At 51.6% G+C, this 17,232-nt stretch overlaps 1 protein-coding gene across 10 annotated transcripts in view; it reads left to right on the top strand.

Annotated features, from left to right (window-relative positions):
• Usp20 (ubiquitin specific peptidase 20) overlaps positions 1-17,232 on the top strand; it is a 39,869-nt gene that overhangs the window by 7,169 nt on the left and 15,468 nt on the right. For 7 of the 10 annotated variants that reach the window (XM_076845252.1, XM_076845250.1, XM_076845248.1 and 4 more), the window contains 7 exons: positions 9,056-9,183; positions 9,684-9,780; positions 12,005-12,058; positions 14,450-14,512; positions 14,981-15,112; positions 16,311-16,407; positions 16,850-16,919. In XM_076845252.1, coding sequence (XP_076701367.1) covers positions 9,700-9,780; positions 12,005-12,058; positions 14,450-14,512; positions 14,981-15,112; positions 16,311-16,407; positions 16,850-16,919 — 497 coding nt within the window. In that variant the 5' untranslated portion in view covers positions 9,056-9,183; positions 9,684-9,699. Of the gene's footprint in view, positions 1-7,279; positions 7,516-9,055; positions 9,184-9,683; positions 9,781-12,004; positions 12,059-14,449; positions 14,513-14,980; positions 15,113-16,310; positions 16,408-16,849; positions 16,920-17,232 lie in introns of those variants that run through there. The other 3 variants (XM_076845255.1, XM_076845256.1, XM_076845254.1) reach the window with 2 other exon arrangements.

The following is a 17,232-nucleotide window of genomic DNA, read 5'->3' as shown; positions in this document are numbered from 1 at the left end:
AATATACATACATAAGGTAAAACTTATTCTAGTGGGTCCCACTCCTGTGGTCGGGTATGATGTGGAGCTATCTTGTCGTGTACACAGACACAAAGTGAGGAGAGTTATGACCAATTACCTCTAACCCACGCAGTTCTTAACGGCATTTGCCCCTTGACCCAGGTCCAGTTTGTCCTGTCTCTGTAGTGTCTTCTGTCTGGAACTGTTTCTCAGCCTTTGTTGAGAAAGTGAACTATCCAGGCGCAGGGAAGCTGAGGTGCACAGAGGAGTTGGGGTTTTTTGGCAGTTTGTTTTGCTGTGACTAAAAAACTGACAAGAGCAATTAGAAGAAGAGAAGTTTATTTGGGGCTCCTGGTTTCAGAGATTCCATCTATGGTCAGCTGACTCCATAGCTGTGGGCCCGAGATAAGGCTGAGCATCATGTGGAAAGTTCTGGCAAAGGAAAGCAGTTTAGGACATGACAGGAAGCAGAAAGAGAGCTCTGTTCACCAAGGACAAAATATGCACCCAAAGGCAGTGTGCCCCAGTGACCTGCCTCCTCCAGCGACTCTGCTGCCTACGGTTACTGCTCAGTTGATCCAGAGCCGAGGATTAATCTACTGATCAGGTCACATCTCATAATCTAAGCACTTCACCTCTGAAAATTCCTGCATTGTTTCACATCTACCCCGTAACATAGGGATGGAGGGGATGGCCCCTCAGGGCAAGAAAGCTGTCCAAAGGTTGATTCCAGTCCCTGGAGTCACCTTTCCTGGCTTTTTCTTTGATGTCAAAGTGCTGTGGTGAGATTGCAATAGATCACCGAGTGGATCTTGAAGCAGGAGATGGCCGCCCAGGGCAGACTGCAGGTCTGCACTCCTGGACCCCCTCCAGGGTTAGAGCACACCTTATGCAGTTCAAAACCACAAGTAAAATATGTCAGTACATTCACCATAAGTGGCTGTTGCTAGGATCCAAAACCACAAACAAAAACTGGGAGATCTAAAATCACAAGATGTGAAATCATCAGCAGAGGGGAAGTGGGTCAAAACGACCCTAGTTGAGTACAATTTAAAGAGTGGTTACTAACATCTAAACAAGCATTCTCTGACATTCTATGCATTCAGGGTACATTGTACAAGTAGAGCGTATGAGAATTGCCATTTTGTGTTGCCCAAGATATACTAAGGCAGGCAGCTGTTGGTGGGTCCAGAGGCAGGGCTTTCCCATGGGAGAAGCATTTCTTACTCCACATGGAGAGTCAGGGTAAAATGGAGTCTGTTTGGTCATTGCCCGAATATCTTGGCCCATAACACAAACATCAGGAGGTGAGCTTGGATCTTAAAACGTAGCTCCAAGAATCAGAGCTACCACATTGTCAGTCACTGCTCATATCCAACTTGGTCACCGTGCAAGTTTTCTTTGTTGGGCTGGTAGGCCTGCGGAGCCCTGAGTGAAGTCTGCGGGAGAGGGCCCATGATTCCATTCCTGCAGTCTCAGAGTTCTGATCTCACACAGCCAGCAACACAATCTATAATGGTAAACATCTTCTGAGCATTCCTGCCATGCCGATCAATAGGAAATCTGAGCCACTCTGAGAGTCTGTGTGGTCAGAAGTCATTATGCTAAATGCTTCCTGTGCATTAGCTTACTTCATCTTCTCAGCAATCTAGTTGTTGTCATTGTCCCCATTTTATGGATGAAGAAACTGAGGACTGAGTGATTTCTCTAATGTCATAAACTTGCAAGTGACAGTGGGGTGGTGGATCAGGGCTCACTCTCTGTGTCATCGCCTTCTGGAACACCTGCGATCGTGCCTAGGATACTGTGTGAAGCAGCTGATGGTGGCAGGGGGTCAGTAGAAGGTGTCTGCCTAGTGTGTGCCTGTGGGTAGCCTAGGGTGGAATCCAGGGGTCTGTGTCCCTTGAGAGCAGGGCCCGTGTCTGGCCTGTTTGCTCACTGGCCCTGAGGAAGTGCTTGGTCAGTGTTGGCTGGGTACTAAGGCAGAGCAAATGGTAACCTTCAGAGACTGAGACCGTAGCCCCTGCAGACATGTGCTACTGGGGTTTCAGACCCACCCGTGGGACATTAAGCACTCAAAGTTTAGTAGACTTTTCTCTTCACATAATATTTTTTTAGTTGTGGATGAACACATCTTTATTTTATTCATCCATTCCTTTACGTGGTGCCGAGGATCAAACCCAGTGCCTCACGCATGCAAGGCAAGTGCTCAACCACTGAGCTACAGCCCCAGGCCATTCACATAAATTTTTAACCATTATTTTTTTTAAATGTTAGTAAGCTTTAAACTTTTTATTTGGGTGGGGGGACTTTCCATGTTGAGCCCTCATGCACAGCTGGCAGGCACACTTATGGGGTCTCTCTGGAGGGAAGCTTGATGGTCCATCTCCAGAGCTTCAGAACATTTATTTTGACTCTGCAGTTTGTGACCTTTGCCTCAGAGTCTGTGCTTTCTGATCACAAAGCCCAACTTTCCAGACATAAAACTAAAAGAGAATTTTATTCAGCTTTTTACTTGGGGACCCACAACTGAGTTTGTCTATCCAGATGCCAGAGAACCATCAACAAACCAGCACGAGGGACAGGCCCGTAGTGTCTGCACTGTGTTCTAGTCCTCCTCTTTATGACCCATGTCACTAAAGACAAAGGAGAACAAGACCATCTCTTGGAGGCTCAATATCGGTAACCAACAGGTGCCCGGCCATGTCTGTACAAGTCGGAAATTCTGAGAATGAATGTTTACAGATGCTTTCTCCTGCCAATCTAAGTTTGGAAAGGAAGGAATGAGGGGAAAAACTCTTCTCTTTCTCTCTCTCAGGCACTAGGTAGAGACACAGGAGAGCGACTCATGAGGAATTCTCGCCTTTTCCTGCCAGCTTCTGCCAGTTCCCAGGGTCCTATCCACAGGCTCCAGAACAAGTGGGTCGTGCCGGAAATCCTGGCTGGCTTGGCAAACACTTGTCAGGGAGGAAATATAAGTTCCTTTTTTCGTTTTCTTTGCCGTCCTGGAAATTGAACCCAGGGTACTCCACCATTGAGCTACACCCCCATCCTTATTTTATTCTTACACAGGATCTTGCTAAGTTAAGCTGCCCAGGTGGACCTGGAACTTGCAATCCCCCTGCCTCAGCCTCCCGAGATGTGGGATTACAGGTGTGCACTACCACACCTGGCAGGATTTATAATTTTTTTCTCAACACTCCTGAATTCATAATAAACAGTGTAACGGAAGATTGACAAGAGAAAAGCAAGCTCATTTATTAACACGGGCGGCGCACATCATGTGGGAGAAAAGCCCTGTGAAAGGCCACTCAGAGCAGGGGCTGAACTCGGCTTATGTAACAGCCTCAACAAGGAACATTCACTTTGAGAGAAGTGACAGGAGAAAGGACAGCAGCCCTGTGCTTTCAGAGGTGGGGACCTGGGCCGGGACCGGCATGGAAGGGACTCAGGCCTGAGGTTGGTTTGCAGACTCCCCCTGTTGCTTGTTGGTCTGAAGAGCTGTGCCCAGTGGTTAGCTTCTGTCCTTCCTGGGCCACATGGGAGGGGACTGCTTTCCAAACTTATGTCCTGGTTTTAGGCAAGTGGGGAGGGCAGGGAGGCACATGCTGGGGGGCACATCCTGGTTTCCTTTAGCCCTGTGTGAGGAGCTGGCAGGAACCAGTACAGGCCTTCGCAGAGACGAGTGTTTCATTTCTCCTAAAAGCAAGGTCATGACAGGTGTGTGTAGCTGGGATGACAGGCATGCCCTGTTGCACCTGGCTTACTGGCCATTCTTAACCAAGAACTATTAATCATTTTCCCATTTTAAAATTGGGCTGTTTAGCTGGGTGTGGTGGCACACACTAGTAATCCCAGCGGCTCAGGAGGCTGAGGCAGGAGGATCAAAAGTTCAAAGCCAGCCTTAGCAAGTTAGGGAGGCCCTAAGGAACTCAGTGAGACCCTGTCTCTAAATAAAATATAAACTGGGGATATGGCTTGGAGGTTAAGTGCCCCTGGGTTCAATCCCTGGTACCAAAAAAAAAAGGAAAATTGGGCTGTTTCATATATGTACATATTTTTCTTGATGCACAACTGTACACATCTGTGGAGTACAGTGTGATATTTTAACACATGCATAGAGTGTGTGGTAATCAGATCAGAGTCACTGGCATGCCCATTATCTCAAACCTTTCTCATTTCTTTGGGTTATGAACCTTTGGAATCCTCTCTGGTGGCCAGTGTCAGGTAGCGTACTGTAGAAGAGCAGAAACGATTCCTCCTGTCCACCTGCACCTCGCACCTTGCCACCCTCCTGCCTCCAGCCCATCCTTCCCAGCCTCTGTAACCCTGTTCCACTTTCTACTTTTATAGCCTCCACATGCAAGTGAGGACACTTAGCACTTATATTGGTTTTGTTGTTGTCGTTTGGTTTTGGTTTGTGTGGGGGCAGGGGTGGGACCCAGGGCCCGTGCATGCCACGTCCTCAGCCCCAGCGCTTGTGTTTTTATGCTGACTCATTTCACTTAACATAACTGTCTTCTGCTTCCATCCGCATTGCCATAAATGACAGGATCTCATTTTCTTTCTTGTGGCCGAGTTATTCCAGTGTGTGTAGTGCCACACTTTCTTTATCCGTTCATGTGCAGTAGGCACCCAGGCCAGTCTGTGTCTTCGCTACTGTGAACAGCGCTGCAGTAGACACGGGTGCAGGTGTCTCTTTGACATGCTGATTTCTTTGGATATATACCCTGTGGTGGAGTTACTGGATCTTTTGGGGGGGTTTATAGCCAGGCGTGGTTCTGGACTCTGCTCTGCTCATAGCACTCATGTCTGTGTTTGAGCCAGTGCCATATGGTCCTGATACACAGTCTTGTCAGGCAGTGTGAGGGCCCAACTTTGTTCTTTTGCAGAAGTGTTTTGGCTGTTCTAGGACTCTTGTTTCCATGTCCATCTTAACAGTATTGAGCCTGCTAGTCCATGAACGTGGTATCTCTCCATTTATTCAGATCTGATTTCTTGGTTTGGAGGATTTGATACCATGTGTCTGTAAGGGCTGTGTAGCACAGCAGCGTGTCGTTGTGTTGTGCACACTCAGCTGCCTCTTGCTGCTCATGTAGGTCACATCTGTTGCCCTGTCAATTATTAGCAGTGCCACAGAGCGTGTGTGTTGTCTTCCCGTGCACCTGAGTTTTACCTTAGAATAACCCTGGAGCTAAGTTACCTTCTTCTTTTTTTTTTTTTAAAAGAGAGAGTAAGAGAGGAGAGAGAGAGAGAACCTTAACATTTACTTTCTAGTTATTGGCAGACACAACATCCTCGTTTGTATGTGGTGCTGAGGACCGAACCCGGGCCGCACACATGCCAGGCGAGCGCACCACCGCCTGAGCCACATCCCCAGCCCCTAAGTTACCTTCTTGTCGTCTTTGCTGTTTGCCTTGTTTAACTGTTGAGTTGGGTGCAGTTGGATGTGGAGGGCCTGTGCTTCCTGCTTGTTCTCAGGAGGCCCAGCAGCATGGATTCTGGGACGGGTGTCGCAGACAGTAGCAGTGGGCCAGGCTTGTGCTGTATGGTTTTAAAAGAGAATTTTTTCAAAAGGATTAGGAAGAAAAAAAAAAGGAGATTAATGTGAGAGAGGTTGATGTGGCCTGTCAAACCTCAGCTATTCACTGTCTGGTCCTTTGAAAGTTTGCTGAGCCCTGCTTTAGAGCATGCTCTGGCTGGACAGATCTGATCACCAAGTGCTTACTACCTGGGCAACTGACCTGGGCTGAGCTGCTCAGTACTTACTTAAGCTCCAGCTCTGTTTTCTCATCTGTGAAAGTATACTGGGGGTTGTTAGAGGGCTTTTTTTTTTTCCCCTCTGAACTTGCAGGAACCTAAATCTGATTGTTCCTGTAGGTCCTATCCCCCTCTTCCTGGTTTGGGCATCAGGGTAGTCACCTGGCTCCTGCCCTCCCTGGCCATCCAGCTGAAGAGATGGGGCATATACCAAAGACACTTAAAAAAAAAAATCATACCCCGCTTGAAATAGCTGAGGACCAGTGCCAACCCAGGGCTCCAGGCCTCAATAGAGACAATTAAAAACAAAATAAAACAAAAAACTTGGCTTCCAGTGAGGTTTGGAATTTAGAACCTTGAACCCCATATTGTCATGTGACTGTTTGAAATGTTACCTTCTAACTGCCTCTCCCTCTTTGAACTGCCCACACCCAGAAAACTGTGATCACAGAGAAGAGGGCCGTGGTGACATGCGGGTGAACCCTGCTGTGCCATAGCCTGTCTTGCTGAAAACTTGGGGATTGGTTTAGAGCAGCACAAGATCCTCCAAAGGTTCAAAGGATGACCTGAGGGACCCAGTGGCCCGTGTGGAAGTCGCCAGGCCTTCCTGTCCAGAGGGCGGACAGGCTGTGGCAGCCTGGTGGCAGTGAAGGATCAGCCCTGCGAGGGTCTCCTATCTGGGGGATCACAGAGGTAACGCGGTGACTAGTGACGGGCCGGCACCCACTCCAGCACTGCCCAGCTTAGTAGCTGTCCCGTGGGTGGGCTGGGGGTGTTCTAGCCTGTGGATATTCCGGGCATGCCAGGGTGCACTTGCCCCTTCCTAGGATGGAGTCCACACAATCATTATTCTCTGATTTGTGGTAAGAGTGATTTTAAAATAAGAGAAGTGTGAAATGCCTGGTTGACCCCCCAGGCTCCCTGCAGGAGGTCCCCCTTACTGGCTGTGAGCTGTGGGCAGAGAAGGTGGATACCCATGGCCTCCCCAGCACACCCCTAGACAAGAACCCAACGGGCGCTGGGTCTCTGTTTTGGTGAAGGAACGGAACTGTGTCTATGGGTCGTTTTTTCCAAGTCCTCATCTCTTAGAAAAGGTGCTGATAAAATGTGACTGTGTGTGCCTGGGGAGGTGCAGGGGGATCGGTGAGCTGTTGCCCCCAACCCAGGTACCTAGGAGTGGTGCGAAGCCCCCTGTCTCTGTGGTCTGAACTTCCTGGGAGTGAAGGGGAAGTGGAGAGTGGCGATGCCTCCCGGGCGCCTGTCTGTGCATTTCCTCAGGAGGAGCATGGGGGCTACCGCAGGGCCCGGGGCTGCAGGGGCTGGTGGCCTGTAGGTGCCCATGGTGCTCGGCCTGGGGCTGGCTCCCACCATCTAGCTGGGAGTCTGGGCTGGTGGCCCCGGCTGGCCACTGGGAGTGGGCAGTGGCCCCGGGAGGGACCTGGTGTCCCCCCTCTCGTCTCCACCCACATGTTGGGTTACTTGGGCCCTGTCAGCAGCCATGCAGAGCTGGGGTCAGCCGTAGCTTGCTGATGACTGCGGACCCCCTGGGTGGCTGGAACACTTACTTATTTTGAAATGTTTTCTTTTGAAACAGACATAGGTTCCTATCAGTTGTGGAAATGCACCTAGAGGTTCCCCGTGACACCCTGCCTTTGTCATGGCTGCAGGATGACTCTAGGTGACGCCCCCGCAGTCCCCAGCTCACCCAGGTTTCTCCAGCTCTGCAGCCCCGTGGTGTGTGAGTGTGTGTGTGAGGTGTGTGTTCTTCATGGTGTGGGTTTTTTTTTTTTTTTATTTTAGTATTTATTCTCAAGGTTTTTTTAGATGGACACATCTTTATTTTATATTTATGTGGTGCTGAGGATCGAACCCAGTGCCTCGTGTATGCTAGGTGAGCACTCTGCCACTGAGCCACAACCCCAGCCCCCCCGTGGTGTGGTTTTAAGACGCTGCAGGTCTGCCTGTCCACCACGGCCCTCTCCGCACACAGCTGCTTCTTCACCGCCAGGTGCTCCTCCAGCGAAGCATTGTTTTTTTTTTTCTTTTTTAAATTTGTTCTAATTAGTTATAAGTGACAGTAGAATGTATTTTAACATATTGTACATATACGGAGTGTAACAATGTAACTTCTCACTCTCTGGTGGTACTTGGTGTAGAGTCACATTGGTTGTGTAGTCATTCATGCTCTAGGTTAGTAATGTCCTAGTCACTCTACTGTCTCTCCTATTCCCACCCCATCTCCCTTCCCTTCATTCCCTTTTGTCCAATCCAAAGTACTTCTATTCTTCCTTAAACACCCCTTCCCCACCCCCTTATTATGAATTAGCATCTGCGTATCAGAAAACATTCTCCTTTGGTTTTTTGAGATTGGCTTATTTTATTTAGCATGATATTCTCCAGCTCCCTCCATTTACCAGAAAATGCCATAACTTCATTCTTCTTTAAGGCTGAGTAATATTCCATTGTATATATATACTATATTTTCTTTATCCATTCATCTGTTGAAGGGCACTTGGTTGGTTCCACAATTTAGCTATTGTGAATTGAGTTGCTATAAACATTGATGTGGCCACATCACTGTAGTATGAAACATTAATTTTCCAAACCAAAATCTTTTTCTTTTTCTGATTTTAGAGAGAAAGAAATGGTATGCAAAAGAATTGGCCAGGCACAGTGGTACACACTCGCAATCCCAGATACTTGGGAGGCTGAAGCAGGGGGAACACAAATTAAAGGCCAGCCTCAGAAACTTAGTGAGACTTTGTCACAAAATAAAGTAAAAAGGAGTATAGCTCAGTGGTAGAGCACCCCTGGGTTCAATCCCCAGACTACAAAAAAAAAAAAAAAAAAAAAAAGGTGGGGGAATAAAAAAGAAGTTGATCTAAGAAGGAAAGCAGATGGCTGGGAGCTGTGGCACCCACTTGTAATCCCAGCAACCCAGGAGGCTGAGGCATGAGGATCTCAAGTTCAAGGCCAGCCTGGGCAAATTAGCAAAACCCTGTCTCAAAATAAAAGGACTGGGGTATAGCTCAGTGGGAGAGCACTTCCTGGTGTGTGTGAGGCCCTGGGTCGGTCCCCAGTACCACTAAGTAAATAGATAGATCCATAAATTCATAAGCACATAAATTACAAGAGTGTTGGGAGGTACTGACCCCTGCCTTAGTGACTGATTTCACCTTGTCCTTGAGACTTTCTTACATCACTTAAACAAAGCAGCACAGCTGTCCCCCAGTGCTCGAACCTGCCCCGACACCATCCCCAGCGGTTTGTAAGCACTCTTTACCTGGTTTCCTAGGTGGTGGCTGCCCTGCGCTCTGCCTGTCCTCCTGTTCTCAGGACATTGTCCTTCTGTTCTCTGGACGTTCTCCAGAGGTGGTGCCAGTCACCTATCTCCCCGGTGTCCTGCTGATAATGCGGCTGTAGGTGAGCTTCTCCCTGGAAGTGAGGCAGGTGGCCTGCAGGCCCTAGGCCTCCCACGGGCTCTTGAGACCACCCAGGCCCAGGCCCAGAATCTGCTCCTTGCCCTTTGGAGATGCAGCCTTTCCCCCGCCAGCCCTCTTGGTGCAGTGGCCTCCTGGACTTGGGTTTGGCTTCCTACTGAGGAAAGCCGCCACAGCTTCCGTCTTCCATGTGCAGCTCCTGAGCACAGGCAGGATGGTCGTGCCTCCTGCCAGGGATTCTGGGCCTCCCGCATGGCACTGGGCAGGCGCTCTGTGGGAGGCCTACATTAGACTCTGTGGTCTCCCTGAGTCCTCCTGGCAGCTGTCTGGGGCAGCTCCATCTTCTCAGACAAGAAGTAAGGCTCAGGCTAAGTGCTTCCCTGGGTCACCAGCTGGTGTGTGGCAGAGCCAGACTCAAAGCCAAAGTCAAGTGCTTCACCTCTAGGCTGCCATTGACCCAGGACTGCCTGTGTCTTCTTACAGGTGAGCCCAGGAGAGAATGGGGGACCCCAGGGACTTCTGCCCTCACCTGGACTCCATAGGGGAGGTGACCAAAGAGGACTTGCTGCTCAAATCTAAGGTAAAGGGGCAGACCTTATGACCAGGGCCCACGCCCAGGGCTGCTGTGCCTGGTGCACCGTGTCTGAAACAGGCAGCACTGGCTGCCCTGGGCACTTAGCCTCTGTGCAGATGGGGAGGCTGGCATCTGTAGGGAGTCCCCTTCCAGGGCTGGATCCCGAGGTCATTAATTACAGTCTAGATGGGCCGAGCAAGTGCTGCTGAGTCTGCCAGGGACCAGTTTTATTTTGCTTCTGCCGTGTGGGAGGAGCCCAGGGTCTGGGAGAGCCACACCCAGCCCTCCGTTCTCACTACCTGGGCTCAAGTGGAAGGCGCGCCTCTTCTCTGAATGGGAGGATGCATTGTAATTGTCTTTTTGTTGGTGAATTAATATATTTTGAAAAATCCTGCTGTCACATGGCCAAGAATGAAACAGCAAGAGAAGGTAAATGTCAGAAGCCCCCTCCCTCTGACCCCCTAGGTAACTACCTGCCTTGGTGTTTATTGTACCTTTTCAGTTTTTCGTGCAAATACAAGCAGATGCTCTTCCTCTCCTTTCTGCCCTTTCTTGCATAAGAGAGGGCAGACTGCTCCCTGTTTTGTGTACAGAACAGCCTGCCCCAGAGCTCGTCAACCTCAGGTTGTAGAGAGGCCCTGTCCTTCTCTGTCTGGAAGCTTGGCCACGCTTCATTGTGGACACGGTGACTGACCCTCTGAGTGCCACTGTGTGTGGCAGAGCTGTGCAGGGTGGATTTCTGGGCACGTGCTGGGCTTTTTTCAGCCCTACCTCACCGCACCAGTGGCATTTGGCTTGAGCAGGGTCGTGGGCCCTGGTGAGGGAAGTTCTCCAGCATCTGGAGCTGCTTTCGAAGTGAGTCTGCCGCCCTCATGGCGTGGACAAGGGCAGAGTGAGGCTCCAGTGCACATTTTCGCACCCTCTGATACCTGGGTTCTTCCCAAATCGCACCAAGGAAGGAGCAGGCCAACCAAGAAGGCGTTTCCCAGGAGGCAGGTGTCAGGGCAGAAGGCGAGGGGGGTGGGGCCTGGGACACTCTGGGCTGGGCCTTCCAGAAGTGTGGTAGTGTCCTGGAGCCCCAAGCGGAAGACTGGGCTCGTCTTCGACACCTCTCTGAAAATCCAGAAAGTTATGGAGTAAACCCAGCACTGTTTTAAAATACTCAGGGGCGAGGTTCTGAGCAGGCACGGTGCAGGAGGTGCTGCCAAGAAGTGCTCAGAAGACCTCAGCTGCCAGTGGCTGGGGGTGGAGAGGAGAGCAGCATGACGCGGATTTCAGATGAGCACAGACAGATGGGCCACTGGGAGTGGACAGAGTCGAGCACACCATTTGCTGCGGGGAGGCCAAGCAGTTCCGGTTCTTGGGGCTCATCCAGTGGACGTGTATCTAAGGACACAGCAGCATTTATCAGAAACTTTCATGGAGGAGGACACTGGCGGCCACCTGATGTTCATCAGCAAGAGAATGGGCAAGGAGGGCCTGATGTGTCCAGAGTCAAAACTGCAAAGAATGAGGTGTGGTCTCCACGTACAGACCACAGCAGGGGACAGGGTCATCTCCTGAGAGAGATGTTTTGTGTGATCTTAACTTTCACTAAAAATCACCCCCGAGGGCTGTGCTTACATGTTTGTATAAGAAGAATGAACAGAGGATGGACTTCTAAAGGTGACAGCATGTGCGTATCATCTGTTATACTTCAGATCTTATGCAGCACATGTGTACGAAAGCGATTGTCACAGCAAGCAAATGACCGAGATGAAAAAACAGACCTGCAGTTTAGGGGTGAATTGTGAAATCAGAATCTCAGGAGAGGTCACAGATTTGCAAAGGTGGGCCGCTGCTTTGGGTCTGCTGGGCAGACTGATCACGTGTTGCCACTGCAGCATCTTCAGAGAGAGGGAGCAGGCCTTGCAGGTCTAGCTCGTTTTCTTCACCTGAACCCACTGAGGGTCCTCCCGTGGAGGCCTGGAGCCTACCTGGCCTTGTCAGGGAACCAGGCTTTCTTGGTAGTAGCTTGGATGACCTACCTCCTGCTCTGGGGCTCAAGCTCCTTAGCTTCACTGTCTAACCTTGCTCTTGCAGGGGCATGAGCCTCTCAGCCCCTATTTTTCATCCATGAAGAGGGAGCTTGGTGGCATCTGCAGCACAGTCTCGTGGCGATGGTAGGGCAAGCCGGGCTCCGCTCCCAGTGTGGCTCTCACTCCTTCTTCTCTCACCTCCACTCCCACAGGGAAGCTGCCAGTCCTGTGGTGTTGCTGGACCCAACCTGTGGGCCTGTCTCCAGGTAAGGGGTCCTTACGGCCCTTGGGCGCGGGTTCAGTCTAGATTTTGGGCTGACTGTGCTTGTCCCTGCTGGGCACTGCCAGAAGCTTGGGCTCCAGGGTCAGCAAGTCCCTGGGCAGGCTGCTCTAGCAGCTGTTAAGAGTGACAAGAGAAAAGAGCAGGTTGGGAAGCCGCGGGGCCGAAGGTCCCACCTCTACCCCGGCAGAACTCTCCTGAAGAGTGCGCAGAGGTAGGTGCCTGGGCCGAGCCTGTACTGCCTACCCTTCCCCAGCTGGCAAGTAGGGACTTCTCACCCACAGCTGTGCCCAGAATGGGCTTAGGGTAGACTTGACAAGACAGCTGCCCATGACAGGCTTGGCGTGGGCACAGCCCAGACAGCATGCAGGAAAGTCTGGCGGAATTGTATTGTAATCATCGCTTGCCACACAAAGTGGGTCCATCAAGCAGAGCAGTTTGTGATGAGGTGGCCAGAACCCTGACAGAGCAGGCTCCTGCTCAGGAGGTGTGAGCCTTCTGGGAAAATAAAAAGTCTGGAATAATCAGTAAGAAATAAGACAAAACCAAAGATAGATTTGAAAAGTGAATGCTGAGCACAGTGGTGCATGCCTGTAATCCCACTATTAGGCTGACACAAGAGGGTGGTGTGTTGCAAGCCAGCCTCATCCACAGCGAGGCGCTAAGCAACTCAGTGAGACCCTGTCTCTAAATACAAAATAAAAACAGGGCTGGGGATGTGGCTCAGTGATGGAATGCCCCTGGTTAAAAAAAAAAACAAAAAACAGAGCACCTGGTGGGTCAGTTTGGAACTGAACAACTGAAAAAGGCCCCTTCTTTATTGAAGGAAAGTCCCTCAAAGGCCTGGATGAGGTTTCAGCCAGAGGAGTCTTGTTTCTGTGCTTGTTTCTCCCTGTGGCAGGGGTCTTGCCTAAATAGGTAGGTGGCGTTTGGAAGCCACACCCATCTCTGGGAGGCCCTTTGGCTCTATCTCCCGTCTCCCATATCAGGGGCTGAGCTTGAACTTGAGCAATGAGCTAGGAGAGGGTGCCCATGAATCCTTGTTCTCAAACCAGTGGATTCTACCTGGGAGTTCCCAAGACCAGGCTTCCCTGCCGAATGGCCCGAATGTCGCTCAAGTCACACATGGCTCATGGCTGGGCCCCAGCAGCAGTTCCTCTGGGTGGTGGGATTTCAAGTGATTTTCATTTTTTTTCTTCATAGCTTTGTAGCATTTTGCAAACTTTCTCTAAGTATATATTATATTTTATAATCATAGATTTTATAATGATAGTAAAAAAATTACCTACAACTTCTTAAAATCCATGAGTAGAAGCAAAGAGGACAGTGAGCTCTCGGGGTGAGGACACAGGCTTTGCTGACACTCAGGGTTCCAGGGCCGCTCTGGCCTCTTCTGTTGAGGTCTTTCACTTAGTATGAGTAGGACTGCAGGACACCCAGGGGACAGCAAGAAGGGTGAGACGGGTCCTGCCTTAAGGGAGTCCAAGATCCTCCCGACAGACAGATGAGGGAACCTTTTGCGGGAAATGGGGCCTTTTGGCCATGACTTTTTGTGCGTGTGGTGCTGGGTGTTGAACCAGGGCCTTGTGCATGCGAGACAAGCGCTCTACCAACTGAGCTCTATCCCTAGCCCTTGGCCATGACTTTATGGTCTCAGCTGAAAGGTCATTTCCTGGAACATTTCTCTAGCCTATACATTGCTGACCCCAGATGCCAGTGACACCAGGCCCTCCCAGGGAGGGGCAGGTACCTTGGCCATTGATTGCCAGCTCTGCAGTGGAGATGTCCAAGCTGGGCCTGGGAAATGGGCAGATCTTGGAGAGGCAAGTGCAGGGCTGAAGGCAGGTGCCTCAAGGAAACGAGGCCCCGCCTTGGGACATGGGATCATCATCAGCTCCCAGTCACCTCCTTGCCATATTTTGGGTTTTGCTACTGGGGATTAAGCCCAGGGGTGCTCCACCACTGAGCTACACCCCCAGCCCTGTTTATTTTTGAGACAGAGTCTCACTAAATTGCCCAGGTCAATCTTGAACTAGTGATGCTTCTGCCTCAGCCTCCCAAGTAGTTAAGATTACAGGTTTGTGCCACCGTGCCTGGCAGGAAGTGGGGTTCTGGTGGAAGGACAGGGTCTGGGCCCCAAGCAGCCCAGCTCCAGTTATGACCCTGCCTGAGCTTCTGCCCTTCACTAAGAGCGTCCCCGCCCAGGTGAGCTGCAGCTGGACAGACTGGGCTCCTTCGGGCAGCAGCACCGCAGTTGCTCGTGGGGCCTGTTGGGTAGAGGTGGGCCACTCTACCTCTTAGGGTGAAGTGAGGGGCTTACTGCCTTGACACCCTCCTCCTGGCTGGTCCCAATCCACACTTGCCTCCTTCCTCCCAGGTTGCCTGCCCCTATGTTGGCTGCGGAGAGTCCTTTGCTGACCACAGCACCATTCACGCGCAGGTAGGTGTGGTGGCCAGAACGCAGGCCGCGCAGTCAGGCAGCCTGGGTGGAGTCGAGCCAGCCATCTGCCACTCTGCCTGCTCCTGGCCTCGGTGGCTGAGGCTCTGAAGTGGGAACAGTCATAGGGACCCACAAAGAAGCAGGAGAGAGGGAGTACGAGTGAAAGCGCTGGCACAAGCCTGACTGGAGGCCGCAAAACCAGAGGGGCCTCTTCTTTTTAAATTTTTTTTTTTTTTTTAGTTCTAGATGGACACAATACCTTTATTTGTTTATTTATTTATTTATTTTTACATGGTGCTGAGGATTGAACCCAGTCTCACACCTGTGATGCGAGTGCTGCACCACTGAGCCCCAGTCCTAGCCCCAGCCCCAGGGGCCTCTTCTGAGGCCAGAGAGCGAGGCAGCCCTGACTCGGCTTGACACCTGTTAGGCCAGGTCTCCTGGGCCTTATTTTGGATCTCCTTCCAGGCTAAGAAGCACAACCTGACAGTGAACCTGACCACGTTCCGGGTCTGGTGCTATGCCTGTGAGCGGGAGGTGTTCCTGGAGCAGCGGCTGGCGGCCCACCCACGTAGTTCCCCACCCAAGTTCTCAGAGCAGGTGAGACACTGCTGGGGATGGGGGCCCTGTGGTCCGAACATCCAGGGAGCGTGCTTCGTTGGTTCCAGTCAATGAGTGCTCCTGGCCAGTGAGCTCTCAGGTGTCCGAGGAACTTGTGTCGACAAATGCTCTTTGAGCCCACTTGTGTGCCCAGGCCGCATGGAGCCTTGAGAATGCAGAGTGACCCTCAGGCGCTTAAAGGCCCTGGGGCAGCTGTGTGTGAGTGCAGGGTGTGGGGTGGGTCCAGGAACCCTCCCAGGCCTTATGGGGGTCACCCATGGCCCCTGGTGTCCCATATCTAAGCATGTCCTGAGGGATCACAAGTAGTCGCTGCAGCATGCTCATCCATGGGAAACTAGGAGGCAGCCAGAGAATGAATAGTCTCTCCAAGCAGCAAGGCACTGTGCGGCCTCCAGAGCGGCCAGTCGAGCCGCTGTCAGAACAGCCAGTGAGCTGCAGTTGAGGCCCAGGGGAGACCAGGCCACGCTTCCCTGCATCTCCTCCTCGTGTAGACAGTTACATGATGGTGCTTGATGAGCATTTATTGAATACACTTTTGAACACAGGAGGTGTTTATGGATCTAAAATAAAGGCTGTAAAACCACATACATACACAGCCAGGCATGATGGTCCATACCTGGGATCCCAGCTACTTGGGAGGCTGAGGCAGGAGATTGACAAGTTCAAGGCCAGCCTCAGCAACTTAATTAGACCCTGTCTCAAAATAAAAAATAAAAAGAGCCAGGGGTGCAGCTCAGTGATAGAGCACCCCCATGCTCAATCCCCAGTACCGCAAAACAAAGACAAAAACAAAAACTACCAATATATGCAGCATCCAGCTTGCAGTGAGTGTTTTAAAGTGAGCAGTTTGAAGTCTGTGTATTATAGTTAATAAGATCCTCTCCTAGAAATGGAATCTCATATTTTTCTTTATGTTCCTGTTTTTTCCCAGATATATTAGAAATGAAATTATTCATTATTGCAAATAAAAAATACAAGTCAGTGACCCTGTGCTCATATTAGCTGCTGATGCCATCTCTTCCTAGGCTGTTCCTGCTCTGATGGACCAACATGGTCTGTGCTCTGTGCGTGGGGCAGGGGCTGTGGGCTGGTCCTGCCCTCTGGAGGCAGGTAGCCCCCTCCCCAGCCCTTCTCCCTCCCCAGCCCCCTTTTCCTTCTCTCTGGGTCTTGAACACAGGACTCTCCGCCACCCTCTCATTCTCTGAAAGCCGTTCCCATTGCTGTGGCTGACGAAGGAGAGTCTGAGTCAGAGGACGATGACCTGAAACCTCGAGGTAATGGCCCCAGAAGAAGGGGAGGTGTGGGGCAGGCTGAGCCCTCGGCTGGGGGCTGGGAGCTCTAGGGTCAGGAGGAGGGACAGCCATACGGGGTGGTAAGTGGCTTCCTTTAGAGGGCCAGTGTGCCCAGCTGAGGTCCTAGAGGCCTGGCGTCCTCCCTCAGCTGTGTGGCCTTGGGCAGGTGGCCCCTCTGCAGTTGGCCTCCTGGTCAGTGTGGGCAGGGCAGCTGGCTGGGCAGGGCAGCATGGCTTAGGACCCTGTTTACCTCCCGAGTTCAGGACCTTGGAGCCCCAGGAGCAGGAGCACACTGGCTCACTGTAGGCTTTCTGGGGAGCGCACCTTCCACCATCCTGGGGGGCTCTGGGGGCGGCTCCACTGGGGGAGACCTGGGAGGCCATTCTGGACTGGGCACTAACCCACCCCTGGTGTCTGTTCCCAGGCCTCACAGGCATGAAGAACCTCGGGAACTCCTGCTACATGAACGCAGCCCTGCAGGCCTTGTCCAACTGGTAGGTGGTCCTTGTCCCCGTGATGTCCCAGCCCACCTGGCAAAGCTGCCACGCTGCACGCGTGTGCCCCAGGACCCAGCGGTCCTTCCTGCGTACGCACCCTGCAGAGCTGAGGGGTACACATGTGAACAAGGATGCTCATCAGGGTTTTTTGTCAGAGACCATCTGCAGGCCCACCTGGGGCTGGGTTGCGGCTGAGGGGAGAGCACTGGCTTGGTGTGCACCAGGGCCAGGGTTCCGCCCCGGCGCTCTATAGAAAAAAAAGCCTTCTGGCATGGGGTATAAATTAGCGCAGCGTAGCCCAGTCTTACAG

Source organism: Callospermophilus lateralis, chromosome 2, assembly GCF_048772815.1.
Source record: "Callospermophilus lateralis isolate mCalLat2 chromosome 2, mCalLat2.hap1, whole genome shotgun sequence".
NCBI classification, from domain to species: domain Eukaryota; kingdom Metazoa; phylum Chordata; class Mammalia; order Rodentia; family Sciuridae; genus Callospermophilus; species Callospermophilus lateralis.
This window is presented reverse-complemented; position numbering and strand designations above follow the sequence as displayed.